The sequence below is a fragment of the Eulemur rufifrons genome, chromosome 19, assembly GCF_041146395.1.
Source record: "Eulemur rufifrons isolate Redbay chromosome 19, OSU_ERuf_1, whole genome shotgun sequence".
NCBI lineage: Eukaryota > Metazoa > Chordata > Mammalia > Primates > Lemuridae > Eulemur > Eulemur rufifrons.
Window position 1 is genome coordinate 95,708,414 of NC_091001.1, and position 26,280 is coordinate 95,734,693.

Genomic DNA, 26,280 nt, shown 5'->3' on the forward strand with positions numbered 1-26,280 from the left:
AATATGGCACTGGCTAGGCTAATGTTTGTCCTGGGGGAAGATGGATGAGGGACCTGTGGCCCGAGGCGCCCAAAGAGCTGCTGAGAGTGGGGGAGGGCCTGACCTCGGGTACTCCCTGGGGCTGGTGGGGTTGCCAGAGAGGAGTGTGGGCTCGAGGGAGACAGAGGCTGCTCTGGAGGGCTGGCTGCAAGACACAGGGCCCCCAGAGGAAGGCCGGGCTCTCCTGCTGGGCGGCAGAGGGCCCTCGGGCTCAGAGGGACACCCAGGAAAGGACCCGTGAGGACCCCGCCTCCTGGGAGCCTAAGGCACAGATAGCAGCCGCCCCTTGGTCTGGAGGTGGCAGCCGAGTGGAGTCGGGGAGCCTAACTGGCGTGTTAAAGGAGGTGAGGCGGAAGGAGCCGCCAGGGCCAGTGTGTGCCCGGGCCCTGGAGGGGGAGGGCAGGGCTGCGCCTGCTGGAGAGGGGAGCGTGGGTACTCTCTGCATCCAGCTCAGACACCACCTCTTCCTGCGCCGCAGGGGCCTCTCCCTCTGCCCCGCAGGCCCCTGCCCCCGTATTTGTGCACTCTTGTCTACAGAGGAGTCCTGCAGGGCTCTGCGCTCCTGGAGGGCTGACAAGTCCCCTCAGTGTCAGGCAGAGGGTCCAGTGGGGGCAGCTGCTCAGCAAATGCTGCTAAACCCAGAAGGCCCCAATTCCGAAGGACTCTGAAGTCTGATGGCGATGACAGACCTCCCCTTAGACACCCAGGAGGGGCAGGGGAGGTGGCCCTTGGCAGGAGGGCCTTTGGTGACTCATAGCTCCTGCCCTCACTGTGGCTCCCTGGCCCCTTCAAAACGAGGTCAGCTTCAAGGCCCCTGAATGGATCCCCCCGGCCTGGCCTGGCCAAGCCCCGAGCGAGGCCTGGGAAACCACCAGGGTCTCATGGAGCTGGGGTGGGGGTGGGACCGTGTGCAGAACGGAGTCTGGGGTTTGTCCCCTCTGAAGCACAGCACCTGTCCCCTCCCTCCTCCCTGCCCCTTCCCAAGGTCTCTCTTCCATTGTCCCAGCTCCCCCCACTCCCTAGCGCAGGTTCTCTCCCTGCCCCTTCCTTCCTCCCAGACTTGCCACCGTGGGCCCACTGCTCTCTCCTCTCTCGCCTTTAGCTGTCCCCAACCACAGGTGCCCCTAGTACTGAATTAGGGGCCTCTGGTGTAGGACAGCCCCCAATGCCCCCATCCCCCACCTTCTCTAGGCCCACGTGGGATGAGGGGAGCTGAGAGGGAGGGTGCTGGTGTCATGGAAAATCCCTGCGGCAGCCAAGGTCAGTGTTTGCAGACACAGCCTGGCCTGGAGCCAGGCCTGCCTCCCCGGCCAGCTCCCTCCGGCCCATCCCAGAGGCCGGCTTCATGCAGGGGTCCTCAGGAACCCCAGGGCTGCCCTGCTCTGGGTGCCTGGGGACAGGGGCCTTAGGAGCAATCAGTCCTGGAGTGTGGGAGACTACGCAGTCCAACTGTCCCATTTTATAGATGAGTAAGCCGAGGCCCAGGGAGGAACAGGGACCAGCCCCCACATCATAGCAAGTCAGCGACAGAACTAGGACTGGGATCCAGGGCCCGCTGTCCTGCTCAGTCCTGTTTTACTGCCGCAGAGGGGAGCATCCTAAAGTCTGTTCTGATGGGCCAAGGAATAGTGAAGGCTGGTTCAACCTTTCCATGCATCAGGGGCTAGGGTGAGGGAGGCTGGACGGGAGGTGGCCGTTGTGGCCAGGAGAAATAGACGCCGATGATCCAACAGAGGTCCCTGACCTCAAAACACTTTCTGCCTGGGCATAAATCAGATGAAACCCCTCAGTGGAAGCACTTTGAAAACTTCAATGCCCCATGGAAAGCAGAGGTTATTATTACACAAATTGTTAAAATTGTTGGCACTCATGGCAGGCTGTCATGATGAAAAAAGACAAAAAGAAAAAAAGATAGAAAGAAAGAAATGCATGGCAAAGGTGGTAAATGTTTTAGGAGGGATTTAAGATAGAGGCTGAAAGAGGCCTGGAGGTGAGAACTTCAGCTGGAGTCTCAGAGAGGGCTTCCTGGAAGAGGTGGCATTTGCCCTGAGCTCTGAAGGGTGGCTGGGAAACACAGGTTCCGACTTGGGGAGCTGCTGAAGCATGGATACGGTGCTAGGAAGACACATGGTGTGTTAGGGGCAGAGAAAATGACCTGTAGGGGACCGCTGGGCATTCTCACAAATGGGACTGGAGGACTGTCTCAGAGAGGCAGTTCAAGATATGCATCAAAAACCTTAGAAATGCATCTACCCGTTGACCCTGCAATGCCACTTCTAGGAATCTCTGCTGGGAAAGTAACCAGAGATCAGAACAAAGATTTATGAACAAGGATGTTTATAGCAGCATTTTCATTGTGAAAAATTGTAAACAGTCCAAATGTTCACCAATAGGTCTCGGTTAAACATATCAAGGTATATTTATGTGGTGGAATATTGTGCAGCCATCAAAGTGCTGTTCTTAAGGAGTCACTTAATTACATAGAAAACCACCATATAATGTTAAATAAAAAGGGCAGGATACAACACTTTCTGTAGAGCGGGATCCCACACTAAATATATAAATATAGGAAATGTATATGTATATACCCCGAAAAGGAAGCTGGAAGAATATACACTAAAAACTCACGGAGTTTATCCCTGAATAATGGGTTCATGATTGAATTTAATTTTCTTTTTATACATTCTACATGTTCTACAAAAAAAAAATCTATCACTTTTGTAAGTAAAAAATGATAGATATTATAAACCTGACAGTAAAAATTCTTCTGGTGTTCTTGGAGCAGGAAGTTCCGTTGAAAAGTGGAGACTGGCAAGGTGGGCAGGGGCCAACAATTGGGGAGTTTTGAAGGGTGGGTTCAGGAGTACGAGTCTTCCTTTGAGGGCAATGGGGAGCCATTGAGAGCTCCTGAGTAGAGGAGGGACATGTTCGAGGAGGTATTGAGCCAAATCTCCTGGCGTCCCTGGGTGGGGAGGTGGCAGTGGGTGGGCAGGGGGACGCATTAGGACTCTGCATGGTCCAGTTTCAAGTGCTCAGGGCTGAGCTAGAGGGAAGCAGAGGATGTGAGGATTCAGGAGGGGAGAGAAGAAGGATGGCAAGAGGAGAGGAGAGTGCGCCACAGTGCGTGGGATACCCTGCATTTGTGGGTGAAGCTGTAGCTCCCTGAGGGCAGGGGTTCTCGTCCCTTTTGTTTGCCACTCTATCCCCCACACCTTGAAGGGGGCTTGGTGCACGGCTGCTGCTTCATAAACCTCTGTTGAATGAGTGACTTAGTGAGAGGGATGCCCCGAAGATGAGCCTGAGGTTTGAATGGCACAGAGACAGGGAGGATGGACAGAGTGGGAGGCCCAGGGTGGGCAGTGTCACACCACAGAGCGACCCCAGGCGTCCCAGGAAGGGCGCTGACCTGGGGCCTGTGGGGTCTGTTCTAGGCCAGCCACTGGACCAGGTGCCATGGCCCGGGCCCATGGCCTGTCTGCATCCTTATGACCAGCTGGACAGAGCATCTGTGAGCCCAGAGCTTCTGACAGCTTGGATCTGGTGGGGTTTTCATTAAATGGATCCACCAGGGACAGCCTGGCATTGAGAAAAGAATTCTATAGCACAGAGTGGACTTGGCCCTCTCAGTAGATGGCTGAAGGTGCTAGTTCTCCCCAACACACTTCTTTAAAGGCTGTATTTGTGACTCCGGCATCTGGCTGGCCTGAGTCAGGTACATTTACACTCCCCGGTGCTCCCCATGTCACCCATGCGGAAGTAGGGGCATGTTGGCATTTCCCTCCAGACTACCCAAGAGGGGATGGACTGCTCCCAACCGGATGCTCTGCTGGGTCTTGGGGACAGCAGTGGCCAGCCTAGAAGTGGGCCTGGCTCCCTGAAATCCACCCTGTGAGCCGTGCTATAGGGGACCGGTGGGGCCCAGAGGGGTGAGGGTGCACAGGAGTTAAAGAGCACCCGACTAGGAGTTGGGAGGCCCGGCTCCCATCCTAGCTCTGTGCCTACTGTGCTGCAGGACAGGGGTCAGCAAACTGTTTCCTGCAAAAGGCCAGATATTAATATTTTAGACTTAGCAAATCCTATTCTCTCTTGCAACTACTCAACTCTGCTTTTGAATGAAGATAGCAGCCATAGATACAATATGAAGATGGGCACGGCTGTGGCCTGGTAAAACTTCATCAACAAAAACAGGCGGGAGGCCAAGGCCTCGGACTGGGGTCAGGGGTCAGGGTCCATGGCTCCTCTGAGTGGGACCTTCATGAATTGCTCCCTCTTAAGGTTGTTCTGGGAAGTGGTGTTGTTTTCCCAGAGGGGAGGGCAGGAAGGCAGGTGCTCTCTCCTGCTACACTACGACCCTGCTCCTTCCCATCCAGCCCCTCCCCGCCAGCTGGGCCTGAGTGTGCTGGGTCCCGACAGGGCTCCTCAAACCAGCCTGGGCCAGAAGGCAGGAGGCTGCAGGCTGACGTTGGCCACAGGTTGTCGGGGGCTCACAGCCAACCCTGGAAGATGATACCCAGCCTCTGGCAGAGGGGGCCGTGGCGCCTGGAGAGGCTGAGCGGGAAGCAGGGTCCCCAGGGAGGCTGCAGCACTTGGCTGGTCTCAAGAACATCAGCTGGAAAATCATCAAGGCAAAAGTGGCTTTATTTCCTCTTAGCTTGTCTTAATTAATTAATTGAGCAAACATTTCTTAAGCACCTACTACTTTGTGCCAGGCACTAGGCTAAGTGCTTGGAGAGGATGCATACAGGATGGCCGAACCTTGCCCTCTGGGGGCAGACTCGACAGCAGGCAGGTGGGAAAGGACTCAGTAAAGACTTGCCCCAGGAGCGCTGCGCTGTGCCAGAGGGGCATTCAGTGAAGGTAGGACCCTGGGACCCAGAGGCCTGGAAAGGGAGTCGAGGGCACCGCGATCTTGCCAGTGGTCCTGTGGCTGGGAGGACGGCATCTTCTGCTCCCCACAGCCTCTGAAGGTGGCCCTGGACACCAGGGAACATGGTTCAGGGCCAGTGTGAACACCTGGCTGGTGGGCAGAGCTGCTTGGTCCTGGTTGTCACTACAAATTGGATCAAGATCAATGTCTGAGGCCATACTCTCTCTTTTCCCCCGTCTTTCTTTGTTTTTTGGTTTGTTTTGCCACTTACTATTTTTTAAAATAAACTTTTTATTTTAGAACAGTTTCAGATTTACAGAACATCAGGAAGACCTCCCTTCCTTTTTAAAAACTCAACACCTCTCCTACGTGGGTGCAGTGCTGGCTGCTGTACCTACCCCGCCCCCACATTGCCTTCTCCCAGGAAACCTTCCTCCCGCCTGGCCCTGGGAGCATCCCCTTCTCTCTCCAAACAGCGTCTACCTCTGCCCCTCACTGGGCCTCTCCTGGGGGGCACTGGCCGGCCTATTTACCCACCTCCTAATGCACAGCACAGCAGGAGGGGTGAGGGCAGCTCACATGGCAGGGATCAGGGGTGGTGGGCACTGGACGAGCCCTTGAGGTGGTCAGGGCTCGGGCCTGGCCCCCGGGCAGGTTCTCCCCTCCTCGCCTCCCCTCTGTGCGGCTGGGTCTGGGGCTGCAGTGGGCAGGCAGGATGGAGGGGAAGAAGAGAAAGGAGAAAGGGAGGCATTGACTCGCCAGCACCGAGTCCTGCTTGTCTGCTCCTGGCGCCTCTGCTAACAATGGCAGCAGTGTCAGGTAGCCCAGATGCCCTCACCTCCATTGTCCCTAATCCTCACCCTGACCCTCAAGGTGGGCATTATTAGCTCCATTTTGATGAGGAAACCAAGGCTCGGGGAGGTCACATACTACTGGCCCTAAGTCGTACAGATAAAATGGGCAAAGCTAGGATTCAACCTCAGGCTTTCGTCTTTCAAAGGCCAGGGACTTTCAGGTTTCCCATCCCTCAGGGTGTCCCTGGGACCACCCACTTTGTCAGTAGGGCAGAGAAAGCGTGTCCAGCAGGCCAGCATCCCAAGGACGCCGCACGGCCCTCTGGGAAGCACCTGGCCTTGTGGTCTTCGTGCCCTGTGTCCTGCGTGAGGATAGAGGATGTCGTCCTGGCCAAAGACCTTCTCCTGAGCTCCTCCCTGCTTTCTGCCAGGCTGACAGCCCAGAGGTTGGGGGCCAGTCATTTCTGTCCTAGGGAATAGCCCCTGGAGGCTCTCTTTGGAGACTCCTGGGATGTGCCAGTGTGGCCCTGAGCCAGACAGAGCAGGAGGTGGGAGGGGGAAGCTGGAGGCCTGCAGATGTGGGGTCCCCACCCCCAACACGTGGAGGACATGGTTGGGGTGCCTGCCTCCTTCTATCTCTTTGGAACTATCCCTCCTGCAAGAACCCTAATCAAGGGTGGGCCTAGGCAGCCACTTTGTACCATGTCACCCTGGCCCAGGCCAGAGTGGATTAGACCAGGGCTGGAGCCCTGAGCCAAGAGGACTCCAGCTGTTGGTGGGGCTGAGCCACTCAGGTTCTTTCTTCCAGGAATTGGGATGAGGGCTGAGGGCTGGGTTAGCTTTGGGGAGCTGAGCTGCAGGATTACAGAGTTGGGTCCTAGCTGGGACCAGGGCAAGCCAAAGCCACATGCCAGTCACAGTTCCAGGGGAAGAGAAGCCAGAGAATGACCAAGCAAAGCAGAGACAGGAGAATTCAGCCCAAGAGACCGGGAGGGAGAGGCCTGGGCTCTGACAGCTGGCCTTTGACATTGGCCACATGGTGCTGTTTCCTTTCTGAAGTCCCTTTTACTTGCTCTGGTCCACAGGGGCACTGTGCCCTGGCTAAGTCCCAGCCACTCTGGATGGACTGGCCCAGTCCCCAAGTGCTGTGTTACAGGGTGCCCAGCGTGGCGAGCAGCGCTGCAGAAGGGCCCTGGCTGGTTTCAGGAGATGCACACGGACACAGCACTCCACAGTGTTAAGGAGAATTCCTGTTGAACCCTCACAGCAGCTCTGTGCCACCTGTTGGGCATGAGTGATGTCCATTTGACAGTTGGGGATTGGCTGGGGACACGGAAGTCTGGGAACACCGGGCATCTCTAGAGCTGGACCTGGGACCCGAGTCTCTTAATTTCAGGCCTGCTGCTTCTACCACCACCCAAACTGCCTCCCTGAGTCCATCCTTTACTAGGTGGCTGGGTGACCCTGGGGATAGAAATGCAATGTGTGAAGTGCCTAGCATAAGGGCTGGCACATGGTGGGTCTTGGGCAGTAGGAGCTGTTATTAATATTAATACATACATATTTTAAAGCACAACTCTAAGTGGCCACTTGCCACTCAGAAACCTTCTTTAGTTCCCTGAGCCCACATAATACAGTCTGGGGGTTTCCTGGCCAAGCGTGTAGCCTGTCCCTCCACCACCTGACCCACCCCTGCCTGGCCTGCCCTCTCTTGAGTCCTCCAGCATTGCTGGTTTCCTCTGTTCCAAGAGTTGCTTGCCCCTGTCCCATGCCTCACCTCTATGCACTTCCACATGTGGCTGCTGCTGCCTGGAGTTCACTCCCTTATCTCTTCTGACCTCCAAGGACAGAGCAAGGGCTACCTCCTCGGTCCTCCTTCCTTGTCCCCCAGCTGGGAGAATGCCACCTTCTTCTGCCCTCACTACTAGCTGCTACGCATTAGGTCTTGCGTGGAGGGGGGCTACTCTCCCACTGGCCCGCCTTGCTCAGGGCCTGCAGTGGAAGCCAGCAGAGGCATGAAGCCGCTCGTCCTGATGGGGGCTCAGGAGTGGTGGGGAGGCCTTGGGGCATGCGTGGCCCCATCTCCATCACCTGCTCCCCATTCTCCTTTCTGGTTGTGGCTAGTGGCCCAGACAGCTCTGGGCTGGCAGGGGATTTGAAAGCAGATGCCAGGAGATGTGAAAGGAGGCTTTTCTTAGGCTCAGCACCCTCCCCAGGACTCAGGAGCTCAGATGGTGTAAGTTGGCATAGTGCCCAGGAAGAGAGGGACTCCAGGCAACAGGGACTTCAGCAGCTGCTGGGACCTTCTCTCCCTCTGAGCCAGCCTGCAGACGTGGGGTCCCCGCCCCCAACACTCACATGTGTGTGCACACTCCTACACACACACACACACACACACACACACACACTCCAACACCCAGCCTGTCCCTCACTGTGGCTTCTTGGCATAACTGTGTCCACCATCCAGATGGACTGCAGAGCGCACAGACCCGGGGAAGCAGGGAAGTCTGGGCCTCAACAGAGGAAGAGGGAGCCCCTCCCAGGACCTGGCCTCTGGGCCCCTGCTGTTTTCCCAAGTTCCAGGCCCATAGGGATCTAAAGAAGCCACCAAATCCAGCCCACCCTCCAGCCCAAGGGGACACAGACTCTTCTGGGAGGCTAAGATTCCACCACTCTCCATGGAAACACACTTCACTCAATCCTGCACCCTATCGGAAATGCTCCTGTGGAACGAGATGACCGAGGCTTCGGCCATTCTGACTCAGCTTATCCTCAGTGGAGACAACAAACAGCTGTCCTCATCCTTGGGGACACTGCCCCTCACACAGAGACAGGGAGGTACTCGCCTATCCCTAGCCTGATTCTGAGGCTAACTCACCCCGGGCCGGCTGCTCTCCTCTGACCTCTGATTTCCCAGCCTTTCCAGTGGCCTCTGCCACCCCTCTGTCTTCTGGACTCTGCGAGCACCGCTGTTCACAGCCCAGAATCGGCAAGAGAGCGGCCAGGCTGGGGTTTAAGAGCACGGTGACTTCCTGGCTCCTGTGGCCTATAGAGGCTGCCTATTTATGCACTGGTGTCCTGAGCTTGCTTTTTATGGTGCCAAGAGCTCCAAGCTGGGCAGCGTCCCCAGGACCCAGCTCTCTCCAGCTGCTGCTTGCAGTGTTGTCCTTTGCTCCAGCCCCAACCCCACTGTGGGATCTGGGCGAGCTGGCTCTCTCTGCACTTGACTTTATTCAAATGATTAAATGCCTCTGTCGCTGCTCCTCCTTTCCAATTCAAAACAATACTAGCTAACATTTATAGTGCCCTTACTACGTGCCAGGAACTGCTCTAAGCAACCTAATATATGTACCGAGTTTAATCCTCAAACAACCCTATCAGTAGGTACTGCCATTATCCCCATTTAAAGATGCAGGAACTGAGCCACAGAGAGGTCAAGTACTTGCTCAAGGTCACGCAGAAAGTAAATGCAGAGCTGGGCTCTCCCCCAGACTGTCTCCAGCTGTCTCTGTGCGAGTCGCTCCCCTCACCCAGGGCAGCCAGGATCAGAGGTCAGCCAGACCGAGGGTGTGGAAGGGGGTCTCAGAGCAGGTGGGGAAGGATGACTGGCAGTGGGGAGACTCTCCCACGCTGGGAGTCACTCCTCCAGGGAGAAAAATGTGACTTGGAGGGGACTTAGTGGAGAGCGGGGGGCAGCGTGTTTGTATGGGAGTTACTCACACCATTCCCTGATGTTTGTGCATCATTTTAGTTTATTGCTCACTTTAGAGTGTTTTGTCAGTGAGTGAGGCAAGTGTCACTATCACTCATCCCACTGAGAAATGATGAGGAGTAGCTGGGACAGGTGACGTGACTTGATCAAGGTCACACACTGTGGCATCAGAGGCAGGAGGGAGACATGGGAATCTCCCAGGGGTCTTCTGCCACCAGCCCACCCGCTGGCCCTAGGCTGGCCCCAGGAGCCATCCAGTGGGGGCTGGTTACTCTGGCACTCGGTGGGGGACCTTGAGGGAGGGGGCATATCTCGCCCTGCTCCATTCCTGGCCCAAATTGGCACAGGCACCTGGGAAGGGCAGCCGGCCGGCCATGTGCCAGTGTTACTTTAAAAAGAAACCAGGGAAGAATGAGGCTTAAAAACAACCCCAGGGACGTGTGAGGAGCTAATTACAACCACAGCCCCTGTCAGGGCTTCAGGGGAGTGGCTGGGCCTCCTGTCTGGGTGTTGGGTCCCCTCTGCTCATCTCTCCCAGCCGGGGGTCAGGCGCCAAGCCCTCCCAGAGCAGCTCAGGCAGCCAGGGCCTCAGATCCCAGGGGCGGGGACCAGCTCACAGACCAGGGTAGGGAGGGAGGACCCAGGCTGGGCAGGTCAGGGCCAGGCCCGGCAGAAGGCTCAGGTCCCCTGGGGATTCTCCCATCTCTCCTCTCGGTCTCCGCTGACTTCCCACTGGACTTCCTCTGGCTCCAAAAGGGATTTTGAGCTCCGAGCCCCTCTCTTCTTCTCTGAAGTCTGTGCTGGTGGCAGCCAGGCAGCTGGTTTTGCCAGTTACGTCTCCCTGTTTGGGACTCCTCCCCCACAACCCCAGCCTCTCATCTACACCCTTCTCTGAAGAAGCTCTGAGGCCCTTCTCCACCTGTCGGTGAGGACGCAGGACCCTGGCTGCCTCCACAGCCCCCCCTGGGCCCTCAGTGCTGAGCAGGGCTGGGTGGAGGCCTGGCCAGGCCCACAGAGCCCCAGGCCCAGGTTCCCCCAAAGCTCTTGGAAACGCTTGCAGCCCCCCACCTTTGGCAGCGGGTACGGGAACATCTTGCAGTGACAGGGGAGGGAGGGACGTGGGGCCCAGCAGAGGATGCAGCCGAGGACACAGCGAGGACAGACGTGCAGGATCAAAGAGAAAAAGCAGAGCTTTCCCGGAGGAGGGAGGCAGAGGCCAAGACTGCTGGAAGCTGACAGAAATGATCAAAGGACAAGGATGGATGAGGTGGGAGGGGACATGGGAAGCAGCAGAAGGGAAAGCAGGGGGTGCTGGCACTGAGGGGCTGAGGAGGAGTCAGACAGACCTGGATGGCTTCCTGGCGGGGAGCCCTGGGCCCATCACCTTGCTGGGCCTGGGGCCTCATTTGCTTAATGGCTGTAATGATAACCACCGGAGGAGGCTGCAGAGTGTTTATGGAAAGGCCTGAAAACAGGGTGAGCTGCTGCGAGCTCTCCCCTACCCCTCCTCTGTCCCCTCTGCCCCATCGCAGGCTGACCGGCACACCCCCACCTTCCCTTGCTCCTGAGCAAGCTGCCCGACGTCACACTGCTCTCAAGGTCAAGGTCTCCAGTGATCTCCGTGTTGCCGAGTCCACTGGTAGTTCTCTGTGGCCACCTGATTTGATCTCCCAGCAGCAGCTGGCACCACTGACCTCCTGGCCTCTGGGACACCACAGGGCCCAGGTCTCCTTCCCATCCCCGGGCAGCGCCTTCCCTGCTGGAGCTCCCAGTGTGGGAGCAAGGGCTGGGCGCTTTGCTCTTCCTGCCAACGCTACTCCCTTCCCAGCTGATCTGCGCAGTTTTTAATACTGGTTCTACCTGATAGCTCCTGACTTTTACCTTGGCTTTGACTTTCCCCCAGCTGCACACGTGTCTGTTTAACTGCCTCCGTGGGTTTGTAATGAGCATCTCAACACTGCCCTGGACATCTAGAACGGAAGTCTTGATTATCTACCAAATCTGTGGCTCTTTGGGTCTTTTATTCCCCCCATCTATAAATGCTCACCCTCTACCCTGCTGGTCAGGTCAAAGACCGAGGGCCATCCTTGGTTATTCACTTCTCCCAGCTCCCCATGCCCTCTCCCTCCCTCCTCTCCTCCAGCACACACATCCTACCCACTGTCAGCAGGTCCTGGCTCCTCTGCCTCTAAAACAGCTCAGCTGCCCCTGCGCCCTTCCTCCACTGCTGCATCTCTGGTTCAGTCACCACCGTTTTCCCTCCAGAGGGGCTGACCTGAGCCTGGTGAATCTCCCTGTTGTCCCCCTTGCACTGTCACCATCTGACCCCCACAGGGCGGCCAAGTGATCCTGTAAGTCATGTCACATTGCAACCCTGTTTAGAACCTTCCAGTGACTTCCTTCATACTTAGAATAAAATCCAAACGCTTGACCATGGTCTCTACGGCCCTGCAGGGTCCAGCCCATCCAAGTTTTTGCCTCTTCACTCAGCGTGCTGCAGCCACAGTGCTCCTGTCCTCAAGCCCCCAGCTCTGGCCTACCTGGGACTTTGCATTTGCTGTTCTCCTGCCAGGAAGGCTCATCCTCCCACCCCTGCATCCCACAGGCCCGTCCTGGGAGGGCAGCTTCCCCTCTCAACCACTTCCGTTTGCTTTCTTGTCTCCCTGGCACTGATCACCATTGGGATTATGTTGTTTATTTGTCACAAGGTAATTTGGTTTATTGACTCTCTACTTCCTCTGAAATGTAGGCACCCTGTGAACAGGGGCTGCCTTGTCTCCCTGCCGGGTCCCTGGGGCCTAGAATGGTGCCTGACGCTGGAAGACACTCAGAAGCACCAAGTAGATGCAGGAATGACTGGGTGGGTTCCTGAGGGGTATGGGAAGAGTCAGAGACCTGGGTTTGAGGACAGCCCTGTCACTGAACTGCTGCATGATGAGGACAGGCCACTCCCCTTCTCCCCTGTACCCCACCCTGGGTCTTATCCCCCCATCTGGAAGAAAGAGGGTTGGGCTGTATCCGTGGTTCTCCAAAATCTGAAGGACTCTGGGAATTGCTGTAATGCTGCCCACTGCCCACCTGGGCCCCAGCGCAGGCCGGCAGCAGCACCCCAAACTCATCCCATCCTGGCCAAGGCTGAGAGAGGTGCACAGGTAGGCTTTGCAACGGGTGATCATGCAATGCCCCACAAACATTTGGCGGTATCAGACCATCGTGAGGACTCACAGGGCGGTCACTGGTCTAGGGGGGATGTTGAAGGCTGGTCCATGACCAGGACATCAGCTCCCAGGATCCTGGAGGCCTCAGAGCAAGTTCAGGCATTGAGTGTCAGGACTGGCCATTGGTGCACTCATCCTGGGCCGGCTTGGGTCCAACAGGGCTCTGTCTGCAGCCTCGCTCCTGGCCACCCCAGGAAGGCGCTGGCTGGGGTCAGCCTGCCCTAGGCACCCCTCCCTCCCTGCATCCCAGGGGCTACTGTGGGAGCCACCAGCATGAGCACCAGCCCTTTCCGGGTGGGAGGCTCCTGCATTCCAGCCATCCCAGGGGCTGGGGCAGTGGACTCGCCTGCTGATAAGTGGGACCTCGGCCACAGTCAAAAATGCTCTCTCTCCAGAAAGGGGTGACTCGGAGGTCCTGGACAGAGCTCTATTCTTGGGACTGGCCACAGAGGAAGTCCCTCCAGGGCTAGGACAGCATGGGGTGAAGTGGGGACAAGAGCATAATCTTGGATAGTGGCTTCTCTGGAGGGGCGGGCCAGGCTAGGTCCAACAGAGCCTGTCCTAACCGGAAGGGGCTTTAGGCGCCACCAGCCCAATACCTCGCAGACAAAGCTGAGGTCCGTGCGACTTGCCCCAGGTTTCACAGCCAGGTAGGAGCAGAGACGCAGTGGAGGGAACCGGACCCCCCTTTCCTCGGCTCAGCTGCACTAAGCGAAGTCAGCAGTCACAGCCCCGAGAAAAGATGTGAAGCTGTCTCTATGAATCCACCAGCTGGCCCTGTGGGAGCAGGAAGGGGACAGCAGGGCCTCTTTGGTGCCCAGGAGGAGGCGTGCGGGACTCTGGGGCATTGAGTCCTGGCATCCGAGGGAAGGAGGGCTGCCACCGCCGGGTTTGGCTCCAGGTTCTCTCTCTGGCCCCGCCCGGAGGTGTTCCAAGGACAAGAGGGGGCCACACAGGATCTCACTCTGTCTGACCCTCACAGTAGAAAACCCCTGACTCAGAGTCATGCTGAGAAGGGGGTCACACTGGCTCAGCCTGCCCAAAACCCCTCAGTTTGTTCCCAGCTGAGGGAGCCTTGCTGGGTGGCCCCCTTCCCTGGAGTTGTTGGAGAGCAGGCCGAGAGCTAATGCCATGAAGGAGAGACACAGTCTGTCCCCAGGACCCTCACTGAGGCCCTTTCAGTCCCCTTGTCCTCAGTGGGGCAGTGGGACCATGGCCTTGTCCTGGGGCTGCCCACTGACTCCGGCCGTCTTTGCCATCTGGCTCACCCGTGAGTGAGCAAAGATTGCTCCTCAGCCACTCTGAATGGTTCTGAGACACCGAGGAAATCTAGAAAGAAAATGCTCGCAGCTGGTGAGTGGTCCAGCGTCCCAAGTATAGAATACTGATCCCAGCAAGCTCTCTTCGCCCCTGTCACTCCCAGTCCTGGCCACATAGTCTGAGCACCCGAGGAGGCTTTAAAACTTGAAGCTTCCTGGGCTCCCCGCAGCCCTAGTGGACTGACTCCGGGGAGCAGGGCCCTTGCGGCCACTACTCTGGCTCCAAACAGCTGCTGCTACTCGGACACCTTCTTATGCAGCCGGCACACAGGGGCCCTCTCACCTGCCCCCTTCTCCTCTACACCAGGGAGCAGGTGAGCTGCCCGTCACCCAAACAAGTCCACCTCTTCACCCAGTGGCCACTCTTAAGAACGGCCCCTTTGTCCCCAATCTAGTCTCTAATTCCTGTTCCGATCGGTGGGATGGTGTCAACAAACACCACGGAGCTAAGGCCACTCCGTGACAACCACCCCCCAACACTGCCCTTTTTGCCCTCTGTGGGCTGATGTCCATCTCTGCGATGGCCCTGACATCCACACCACGGGAGTGACCCACCTTCAGCCCCTGTCAAGGGGGCAAGGGCACTTGTGTTCCGGGGTAAGAGGTCAGTTTTAAGGTTGGGAAGTCTGGATTTGACCAGCTCCCACATCTACTGGCTCTGGGTGGCAGGAAGTGACCTTATCTCTCAAGGCCAGTTTCTTCCTTAGCAAAGTAGGAAGTTGACGTGAGGCTCAGAAGAGATACTACATGAGCGAGTGCTGTGCATGTTTAACACAGCCTTGCTCTGCCACTTGCCAGCAGCGTGACTTTGGGAGCATTCCCTGAACCCCTGAGCCTCAGGGTCCTCATCTGTAAAATGAGGATTGTAACAGGGCCTCCCTCCCAGAGGCTGTGAGGACCAACTGAGGCAACATGTGTAAAGAGCCCAGCCCGGAGTAACCTCCCGATGAATGGCAGCCTTGGCTCTCAACCGTGCAAACAGGCCGGCTCCGTGAGGAGTGGCTGCTCCGCCTCGGTCTGAGATCTGTGTGCAACATCCCAGGGCAGATCACCTGTTGCTCTGGCGGGGAGGCTTGCTCCTGCCTGGGATGCCTGGACCTCGCTGGCCCCCAGGGCCCCGGGGGAGCTCCTCCGGGGGGTGGGAGGACTAGACCCCGTCCCGGAGGAGAGGGCCACCCCTTGTCAGAGTGCCTGCACTGACCCCTCCAGGCTGTCCCACTGGGGCCTGACAGTTGTTGGGATCTCTGCAGAAAGCCCCCCAGACAGTTCTAGGGCTGGCGGGCTGGAATGTGACTTTCAGGATGTTTCTGGGATGGCTATTTCTGAATCAGAGCTGTGGTCAGGAGAGGCCCTGCACATTCCTGATGAGGGACACTGAGTTCACGCCAAGCCGCGGAGTCTCAAGCAGAGACTGAAGAGGGAGGTTGGGATCCAGAAATACGGCCCTGGAGGAGGGCGTGTCATAGGGGAGGGAGTCTGAGAGCGGGGGCCTGGGGGCTTCCATTCAGAAGCCATCCTCAGTGCTGGGCGATGGCATCCCCTCCTCCTGCTAGGCGCAGTCCCAGGGGCTCCTGTCACCCATAAGACTGTGCTTGGTCTGGGCTCCAGAGCCCACCTTTGGCCCAGAAAAGGAAAGGCAAGGGCGAGGGTGTGAAAAGCTCCCCAGGAGCTGGCTGGGGGCTGCTGAGCCTCCAGGGTAAGGGCTGCGTGAGGCATCAGGATTCAGGTTGCCATCACCTTCTGGTTCAACTGGGGTTGGAGGGGCACCCGTGGGCTCAACTGGGGTCACAGGGGCACACACTGGTCAGGATCCAGGCAGGGAAACACAAGTCGGGCCTGTCATGTCTCTTCCAATGCTGGTCAACTCAGATCTAACCACCAGATCCAGACGCCCCCAGGGGCTGCTCCCAGCCACCTTTCCCTGGGCATGCTCGTGCCCCTCAGCCTGTCTCATGCTGTCCCCTCGCCCTGGAAAGCTCTTGCTGCCCATCCTCACGCTCTGAAGTCCTCACTCATCATCTGAGCCTGCCTCAAGCATGATTTGCCCCAGCACACCTTCTCAGGCCCCTCTTAGGAGGCACTGTGCTTGGATTTAGCATGTATACCACCCAACTTGCGCTCTCAGCATGCCCCTAGACCCAGGGCTCCTTGGGGAAAGCTCTAGGTCTTAGTTTTCTGTTCTCCTGGTGCCTGGCACGCAGGAGATCCCAGGAGATCTCAGTGATTTTTGATCAACTGAACTGAAATGAAGGCTAAAGCAGTTTTATTTGAAAGGTGGCCCAGAGGGTTCAAGGGCCCCCAGGACACTCCTGCCTGCCACTCTGGGTGCTCTAACTTCCCAGGCTGCCATCTTGAAGATCGAGAAATCAAAGCATCTCAGGTCTGGGAAGAATCTGAAAAGCCACTTATTGCAACCCTTGGTGTGGTGTATGGGCCATTTCATCGTCCCTTTGACATGTCAGCGTGGCTAGGCTAATGCGCCTAGTTATCCAAACACTGCTCTAGGGATTCTGTGCAGGTATTCTGCAGATGGGATTAAAATCCATAATCAGTTGTCTTTAAGGGTGGGAGATTATCCTGGATAATCTGGGTGGGCTCGATGCAGTCAGTTGAAAGTCCTCAGGAGCTGAGCCAAAGCGTCCTCGAGGAAGGAATCCTGCCTGTGGCCACCACTTTAGCACATACGGGAGGGAGTTCCAGCCGGCCTTCTCCATGGCCTGCCCTGTGGATTTCACACTTGCCCAGCCGGCCCCCACCGGCCTGTAAGCCAATTCCTTCCAGTACGTCTTGGAATATTTATCTCCTACTGGTTCTCTGGTCGAACTCTGACTGATACAGGTGACCTCTGCAGCAGGTGTCTGCTTGTATGCTTCTTGTGATGGAAAGCTCACCACCTCTTCAGGCAGCACAGTCCATCTTTAGGCAGCCTCATCTTTAACAAGTTTTGCCTTATATTGGACTGAATTAAGTCTTTCTATAGGCTCTACACAATGATGCTAGTTCAACCCCTTGGGCCCACTTAGTACAAGTGGTCTTTTTGCCTCAAAATATCCAAGCAGATATTTGAAGGTGGTACTCATCATGTTCTCCACATGCCTCATTTGACATGCAGCTCCCCTCCTCTACCTGTCCCCCAGGTTGTTGATGTCCCTCTTAAAGTTTGCAAACACACATGGCCTCATGGGTCCAGCAGAAAACAGGCGTTGTGCTGCCACCTGCATTTCACACTGTGGCCTGCAACAGAGTGAGTGCGTCTGGGAGCCTCGGGCCCAGGGGTCTTGGCTATCTGCATCGCAGCCCATGGGAAGCCCACGGGAAGCTGGGGTCGCTTTGCGAAAGAAGAAACAGGCCTGAGCTTCGTCTTATGGGGACTGGAGGCTGCACTGCCTTGGGACTTTGGGCTGCGTGTTGTGTCTCGTTCTCCTCAAATGCACATATTGAAGCCTAAACCTCACGGTGATGGTATTTGGAGGTGGGGCTTTTGGGAGGTAATTAGGCCACGACGGTGGAGCCCTCATGAATGGGATTAGTGCTTCTATAAGAAGAGACCCGAGAGTCAGAGTCTCACTCTGCCATGTGAGGACACAGTAAGGAGACGGCCATCTGCAAACCAGGAAGCAGACTCTCCAGACACCGGGTCTGCTAGCACCCCGATCTCGAACCTCCCAGCTTCCGGATCTGTGAGGAATGAATGTGTGCTGTGGAAGCCACCAGCCTATGGCAGTCGGTTACAGCAGCCCACACGGACTGAGACAGGCAGGTGCCACGAGGAAGCAGCCAATTTCCCACCGTGGTGCTCAATGTCTGGGGCACCCGTTTTCCAGTCATCCAAGGAGCTTTCTTGGAAGCACCAGTGGGCTCCTGCTCACTGGCTTCCCACGGGACAGGCCCTTCTCCACGTCTCTCCTCCTTTTCCTCGGCCCCCTCCTCTTCCACTTCCCCACAGCTTCCTCCCTGGCTCCTATGGGGCAAGACACAGCCTCGCTCCAGCCTCAGGGAAGGGTCCCCAGCTCCAAGGCCCTCAGCTCTGACATTCCACCACCAGATTCCTAAGGATTTTTCCAGCTCTAGACCTTCTTTTTCTTAAAACCGTAGCCCACACCTCATGACTATTCCCAGAAGTCAGGTCTCCGGCTTCTTTAGATCCCTGCTACTAGTGATGTGGACCATGGATTAGCTGCGGCCATGTCCCCTGGGGGCTCGTTAGAAATGCGAATCTCAGGCCCTGCCCCAGATCTACTGACTCAGAGTCTGCATTTAAACAAGACCCACCCTCATTGCCCGCACATTGCAGTTTGAGCAACGCTGGAGTAGAGGACTCCTCATTGCTGAGCTAGTCTCCTCAGGTGCCTCTCTGTACAGATGGGAGGACTCGGGCCCCCAGGGAAGTACCTGCTCCTCCCATGATCACAGGGCCAGCAGAGGGAGAGACAGGGGAGATGATGGAGCAGTTTGTCTAAGCCTCCCGGGGAGAGAAAGAATCCAGTCTCCAGCACGAGGCCAGGCTCCTGCCCCACACTCCTGGCAGCCATGGGCCCTCCTCACTAACAGACTTTGCTGTGTCACTGGTGGAAGCAGGAGGGGGATGCAGGGGCAGTAAGGAGCTGGCTTCCGAGAAGGGGGAGGGTGGGAGGCCGGGTCCAGCCACAGAGAGGCCACTGGACAGGAGAACTCGAGCCTCTTGCTCTAGGCCACGGCCGAGCCTGGCTCTAGCCAATGGCAATGTGGAGGTGTGGCTGCAGCAGTAGCTGGGTCTGGTGCTTCTGGGCGATGGGTGGGTCAGGTCTCTGGGATCCACCTGGGAACAGCTACCTTAGGCTGGGCAGCTTCTGGACAAGGAGGGAATATGGACAGACTGGGAGGTGGTGGCATCTGCTGGGCAGTTGGTTGCTCTCTGTACTGCCACAAAAGCCATTTGTCATGTGGCTCTCTGAGGACCAGAGCCTAGTGAAGGGATGTCAGGGAACAGGGCTCTGAGCCCAGCTCTGATGAGAACTGTAAGCATAGCCTTTAGCAAGCTCCCCCTCCAGTCTGGATTTTAGCTTCCACACTATGAACTGAGAAGACTGGAGCTAAAATTCTGATTTCTGTTCGGCCTAAATGTTCTTTCCATAGTTGTGAGGGCAAGGAACCCTGGAGCTGAGGCCGCATCTGAGTGCCCTGTGCAGACCTGGTAGCTATCCTCCGTCATTTGTTGCATTCGTGTAGAAGGAACTGCAGAGGCTCCACTGGGAGTGGGGGCTGCATGGCTCCACGAAGACACTCCCTGCAGACCTGGTGTAAGTCCTGGTGCTGTCATTTTCTATTGTAGGGTCCTGAGCAGGTTTCCGAACCTCTCTGAGCTTCCCTTTCCTCAACCATACAGGATGACACCACCTGCTCTCCTGGGCAGCGTGGGGTGTTGGTGGGAAGAAGTGCTGGGGACAGTGCCTGGCCTGTCACAGACACAGGTCGGTTCCCTGTGTCCAAGGTGGGGCTGGAGAGGGGGCGAGAGGGTGCCTATCCTGGGTCTCTGCTGAGCTCTGCCTAGACCGACAGTGGTCTCGGTCGGAGCTTGGTCTCTCCTCTTTGCTGCTGGCTGACTGCAGGAAAATCATTTTTACATTTTTTTTTATTACAAAATCAGCTCGCAAATTCACCGTTTGTGCTGCCAGCTGAAAGCTGTTTATAGTGGTGATTTGCACTATATTCATCTGTGCTTGTTTATGTTTTCTTTGAAAATACTTATTGTGTTTGTCCTGTCCCTACTGTGGCCAGGCGTGTCTCTTTTATTTCTGTCCTATTCTCACCCCCACTCCCTCTGGGCCTCCAGCCCCTAGCTGTGATGTGTGGGAACTAGATATGCAGACAGGAGGCATGGCAGAGTCAGAAGGACCTCTGGTCCAATACACTCTTTGTAGATGAGGAAACTGAGGGTCAAAGAGGACCAACACACGAGCTAAGTGGAACTAGAACTTTCACCTCCTTGCTCTAATCTAGGGTAGGTTCTCCTGCCACTGTGTACCTCTTTCCCTGACTAGTTTCATGCAGGGCCTGCCTGCCCACAGGAGGGGGTACTGGCCCCGACTTGGATGGGCAGGCAAACTCCAGGCATGGGTGAGGAGCTGGGAAGTCTGGAGTGGAGGAGTGGGACTGGGATGGTAAGAGGAAGAGGTGCAGCAGCCTCTTGGTCCTCAAGCCCACTGTCCCCATCTATTAGGAAGGAGCAGAGATAGCTGGGGTCATGGTAACTCATGGGAGACAGCAGTTCCCTCTGTGGGGGAAGTAATAACACACAAACAATAATATTAATAATAGTAATAATTGCAGATCATTAAGTGTCACTCTGTACCAGGCACTTTCTTTACATGATCCCATTTAATCCTGGGAGGCAGATATTTTTATCCCCATTTTGTAAATGACAAAACAAGCTCAGAGAGATTAGATGACTTGCCCAAGGTCACACAGCTAGTGGTGGGGTGGGGGCTGGGGTGGATGGAGATGAACCCAGGTGCTCTGGCTTCCAAGCAGTGCCTGAGCCCTCCACTGCCCTGCAGAGAAGGCCTGGGGGTTGAAGCAGAGGGGCCGGCCTGTGGGCGGAAGAAGGAAATGCAGACTGTGTGTGTACTGGGGCTCTTCCATGCTGGGCTGTCCCTGCTCCCCACGCCTCCCCGGAAGTCAAAAGAGGACTTGGAACGGTGCAATGAGGAGCTGCCAGCCGCCCCAGTGCTAACAGCTGCTGGGGTGTGAGGGGAACGGGCTGGATGCGGCAGAGAACTCCAGTCTGGGCCCCAAAGGCCTGAGTTCTAATCAGGGCTCACTCTCGACTCACTGTGTGGCCATGGACAAGCCACTCACCTCTCCGGGCCTTTGGGTGGTTGCTCATGTCTCCTCTCACTCTTTTATTTTAGAATCTTGGGATTTTGGGGGTGGCAGGTCACTTCTGTACTTTCCTCCTTCTTGGAAAGATGTAAAAATACAGGCTCTCTCATGAACTTCCTGTCCAAGGGGTCCCAGGCCACACAGGGGGTGATGGGAGGCTGTGCTCAGCTGAGAACAGGCCAGAAGCTGAGGGAAGAGCAGGACAGGAGGTTTTCTGCCCCTGCTCCATCAGCTGGTCAATCACCTGCTCTCTCCTTGTCTTAGAGCCGCACGGATTCCCGGCACCCGCAGTGGGAGAATGAGCACCTGGGAGCCCGTGGCAGGCTCAGGCAGGGCCTGGGGCTGGGCACAGCTCTGCCACATGGTCTGGTTTGCTAAGGGGCCAGGGTGCAGGGGAGCAGCATGCTAACCCTCTGCTTGCGGGGACGGCTTTGCATTTTCCCCAAGCCCTGGCTCCTCGGTGCCCCTGAGATACAACGATCTGGGCTGGGTTCTTGAGATGGAGAAAGAACTGATAAAAAAGCCAGGGCATGGGAGCCAGGGAGGCCCAGTCGAGTCCGGGCAGGTGCCATACTTTCAAGCCCTGAGTCATTTACACTCAGAGCCTTCGGTCCTGAGCTGAAAACTGGGGGTAAAGATGCTCATTGTGAGGGGGTGGGGAGAGAATCAAATGAGGGGATACAAAGGAAGTGTCCAGCATAGAGTCTGCCAAAGGGTACGTAATAAATGGTGGCTGCCATTTTTATGATTGTCGCTGTTGCTGCTGTGGTTGTGAGCAAAAAGAATAAATAAACATACTGGACAAGGAGAAGGAATGGGGGCCTAGGAATCAGGTTTTTGCTACCCTCTGAGTGTGTGATTTCTGTCACCTCGCTGGTTCCTTATCTGTGAGAGGAGAGGGTGGCACCGGCTGATCTCCAGGCCCCTTCCTGCTCTGACAGCCTCTCTATGAATAGATGGGGCTGGGCCCCCGGAGGAGTTTAATGACTCAACAGCTAAAGGGGTTAAGGTTTCCCAAGAAAAGAGTTTCCGTCTGTGCTTGGTAAACTTAGGGCACAACAAAGGAAGAGTTCCCTGGCTGGGAGAGCAGGGAGGAGGGAGCCCATGGAGACTGTGACTAACCGGGTGAGTGACTAAGTCAGATCCTGCCCACCTTCAACCAATCAGAGCTGCCCGTGAGGGCCCTGGAAGCTGGCATCACCGAGCACGTCTCTGCTATGCCAGGCCTGGCTGGGGCTGAGCTTCACAGCATATGGAGGCAAAGGAAGCAGCCAAGAGACCAGCAGGGAAGGAGCCCCGGGCTTGGAGTCAGAAGATCCAGCTTCCCGCTCTGACTCTGCCTCTCACCAGCTGGGTGACTCTGGGGGAGCCTCTTCCCCTCCCTGAGCCTTCACGCCTTCATCCGTACTTCTTCGGAGCTAACAGTCCTGCCCTGGTAACTCCACGCACGTGTGAAGACCGAGAATCAAGACATGAGATGAAAGCGCATTGTGATCACTGAGATAGCAAATGAATGGGAGATTCTGTCATTATTCCATCCCAGTGGGACTTCTGGTGTCTCAGAAGGAGACTCATTCATGTTCCCAAAGGGATCTTGTGGTCGGAGGCTGCTGCACTTGGGTTTTGGGTCAGGATCAGTCTAACATAGGCCCCTTAGCATCTATCTAACATAGGGCCTCTTCCCATCAGCTCACAGCCCACACAGGTTTTTCTTAGAGTAGCGCCCCTGTGGACAGCTTCCAGCTAGGTGGCATAGCTAGAGTGGAAGGAGACAAAAAGGCAGGGATGGCTGGGTGGGGAGAGAGTGAGCAGTGCCAGTCTCGAGCCCCCACAGGACTGGGGTGGTGGTCTGATGCTGTCCTTCCTCTTACCCAGCACTGTATAAATAAATAATCACCGGAACCGCACTCTGTCTGCCTCTCCTCCAGCGTTTAGTGTCTCTCTTGGTGAGGACCACAAGCACTTGGGGAAACAGCAGGGATGGAGGGAAGGACAATGCCCGTTCATTTCTGCACACCTTAAACCCATCAGTAGCATTCTCCGTGTCCTCGCAGCCTCTGGGCACTGGAAGGACAGAGATGGAAGCCACAGGGCCTTGTCCACATGGAGGTTAAGGACAGCGTGGTTAAAGAGGCAAAATACTTCCCCCAAAATGTAAATAGCCATTCAAAAGAGCCTACACCATGTCACCCAGGTCGTCCTGACAATAAGAACTGCATTTGTCTAGAGCAGTGGCCCGGGAGGCTTTGTGGAGGTGGTGGGATTTGAGCTGGACCTAGAAGGCTATCTTGGACAAGATAAATAGAAGATAGAGCACAAGGCATGCTGGACAGGCATACCTAAGGTGCTCTCAGGGGACAGTTTGACAGTCGAGAGGGATCATGTAAGTAAGAAGTGAGAAATGAAGTCAGGCACAGAAATTGCAGCCAGGTATGAATGCCCTTCAAATTTGGGATGAGAAGCATGAACCATATTCTGTGGGCCGTGGGGAATCATTGGGGGCTTCCAAGGAGGAAAGTGGTAGGGTGAGAACTGTGCTTTGGGAGGTTCTTTCTGGCTGCATTGTCCAAGGGAGTGTGCCTTGTTGGGGGAAGGAGGTTGGAGGCAAGGAGGTCAGCTGGGAGGTTTCTGTGGAGCTGGGGACCATGGGACTGAGAAGGAAAGGGGGCACTTAGGCAAGGGCTCGATGTGTGGGAGGGGCAGAGGGGTGGTCTAAGGATGCTCAGTCTCATTGTCGAGACAGCGGAACAGCTACTGAAACCTTGGTAGGTGGCAGCGGGGTGTGAGAGGGGAGGAGACCCCAGACCAAATCTGGTCTGGTCCTTCTCGGGTAAGCAGGCTCCTCTTTGGGCAGGTCTGGGGGGGTCTCACCATTCTTCCCTAAACTCACGGGGTCAGCAGAACCCAGAGGTGCCCCTGGCTGGGCCACATCCACTCCCAGGGCCCCTTTTCTCTCTCTTCCAAGAGAGGAATCCAGAAACGACATAGTACAGCTCCCCATAGTCCCCGGAGAGAAGCAGATTCTTGGAACTGTGTCCTGTGGTGGATAGACTCCAGGGACAGCGTCCAGTCCTGCCTTTTACCCCCTCTACTCCTGTTGACTCCCAGGGAAAGGATACCATCTTGTCATGGGCTACACTAAGTGGCGAGGAGCCCCTGGGCGCTCAGGCGAGGCAAGAAGGGGGCCAGGGAGAGGAGACGGAATGGGAAAGATGGAGGAGACTGCTCCTGGAGGCGTCCCAATGGGCTTGGGAGAAGGTGGGTTTTCACGTCTCAGAATCCAAGCACGTCAGGGCTGGGAGGAGCCCTTGAGATCATTCCAGCCAACCCTCCTTGTCTAGAGGTGAGCCTGAGACCCAAGCAGGGCAAGGGACTTGCCCAAGGTCATACACCAGGTTAGTGACAGAGCGGGGCTGGAATGTGAGGGTATCGGGAACGGGTAAGGGGTTTTCTCCTGTCTGGACACTACTGAATAGCACCATCACGGGCCTGACTGGAGGTTCCTTTTCTGGACATCCATTTGCGCGCGCGTGTGTGTGTGTGTGTGTGTGTATGTCCATGTATGCCGTGTGTGCCTGTGTGTACCTGTGTGCGTATGCGCCTATTCCCATGTTGTCAGACGGTCTGGGTGTGCGTGTGGCCTCCTGCACTGTGATCTGCTCTGGCTTGGAAAAGAGAACTGGGGCCATTCCTGTGAGGTGACTGTTTTGCTGGGACAGCGGAGAAGGCTGACAGGGCTGGATCTGGCTTCCAGCAGCAGCTCTGCTGCACTAAGAAAATTACAGGCATTGGCTGGTGGTGACCAATCTCCTGGAGCTGGACACACAGGCAGACAGACAGACACACACAAACACACACACACCCCACGCAGCACTCACAGACGCAGTTATAGAGTGTTTTAGGCACCCAGAGTGGCCCACAGTGCCGCTAAGTCCGCGTACCGGCATCCACACGCCTCCCAGGAGCCCAGCAGGTGTAGACATGCGGTGGGTGGAAGCCCATCCGCAGGGACACCGAGGAGCCAGGAGCCGCGGGCTCCCGCTCCCGCAGCTCACACTCCGCACCGGGCTCCAGGCCCTGGCCTGGCCACACCCCTCCTCCCCGAGCCTCCGCCAGCCGGTCGTTCCTGCCCCTCTCACACACTTCGGAGTCCCCTGGGGCCCTCCGCAGCCTGGCAGGGCCAAGTTAGGGCTAGCCCGGCCGGCGGAGCGTCCAGGAATCGACGCCTCCCCGAGTCCCGTCCCCGCGGAGCAGACACGCCGGGCTGAACTCCGGTTTCTGGGGCGCAGGGTTCGGCGCCCAGCCCCTCTCCGGGGGGACCCCCCCCACCCCCGTCCCAGCCGGCTCCCGACGACACCGGGAGCCGGCGCCCAGCCCCGGGCCCCCGCCCGGCGAGTAGTTACCGATGGTGGTGATGACGGTGATGGCGAAGTAGAAGGAGCCGGCGAAGCGCCACTGCACGCCGGCCTTGTGCGGCTTGAGGCGCAGCACGACGCGCTCGAGCTCCTCGTAGCCGCCCTGGCTGAGGTTGTAGCGCGCCCGCAGCTCCTGCTGCCGCAGCTCCAGCCGCTGCCGCTCGATCAACTCGGGCTCCGACTCGAGCGCGTCGAAGACCGCGGCGCCCACCAGCAGGTAGGTGAAGGTGCACACGATGAGCGCCAGCGTGCGCACGTTCTGCCGCTTCATCGTCCCGCCCGGGCCGCCGCCGGCCCCCCGGCGCCCCCGGCCCGCGCCCCGGCCCCGGCCGCCGCTGCTGCTGCCCCGGAGGCGGCCTGGGGCATGGCTGCGCTCGCCGCTCTCCGCGCCGGGCACCAGCTCCGCGCCCGGGGCCCCGCCGCCGCCGCTGCGCGCGGAGCTGTCCCTTCAGCACCACCCACCGCCCTCCTCCGCCAGGCCCCGCTCCCGCCCCCCGCCCCCCGCCCGCGGGCCGCCTCCTCCCGCCAGCCCTCCCGCCCAGCCAAATAAGGACTGGGGAGACGCGCCGAGGGAGGGAGGGGGCTGGCGGAGGGGCAGGGGAGGGGCAGCGAGCGGGAGAGCCCGGCAGGATGGGGGGAGGGAGGGAGAGGGAGAAAGGGAGGGGGAGAGAGGGAAAGAGAGAGAGAGCGCGCGCGAGCGGAGAGTGTGGCGGCCAGGAGAGGCAGGGAGGGAGCCAGCCCCAGAGACAGGGAGAACTAGACAGCGAAACGCAGATAACTACAGAGAAGGGGAGAAAGGGGCCGCGCAGGGCTGAGGGAACAGGGTATGTGGCAGAGGAGGAGATAAGATCAGAGGTGGACTCACAGGCACCGAAGAAGAGGCAGGCAGGAAAACACAGAGCAGAAGATGGAAACAGAAAAAGCGGCAGACTGAGGTAGAGAGACCTGGATGGCTGGAGATAAACTAGTGACACAGGAAACGACAGAAAAGCAAGGAAAGGGAAAGGAACAGGCAGCGGGAGCCCCCATCCCCACCCGCCTCCCGCATCACAGCA

At 57.2% G+C, this 26,280-nt stretch overlaps 1 protein-coding gene across 1 annotated transcript in view; it reads right to left on the reverse strand.

Annotated features, from left to right (window-relative positions):
- The window catches only part of KCNK3 (potassium two pore domain channel subfamily K member 3), a 33,608-nt gene extending 8,112 nt beyond the window's left edge, over positions 1-25,496 (reverse strand). The window contains exon 1 of the mRNA XM_069494038.1: positions 25,214-25,496. Coding sequence (XP_069350139.1) covers positions 25,214-25,496 — 283 coding nt within the window. The remainder of the gene's footprint in view (positions 1-25,213) is intronic.
- Between the last annotated feature and the right edge of the window lie 784 nt (positions 25,497-26,280).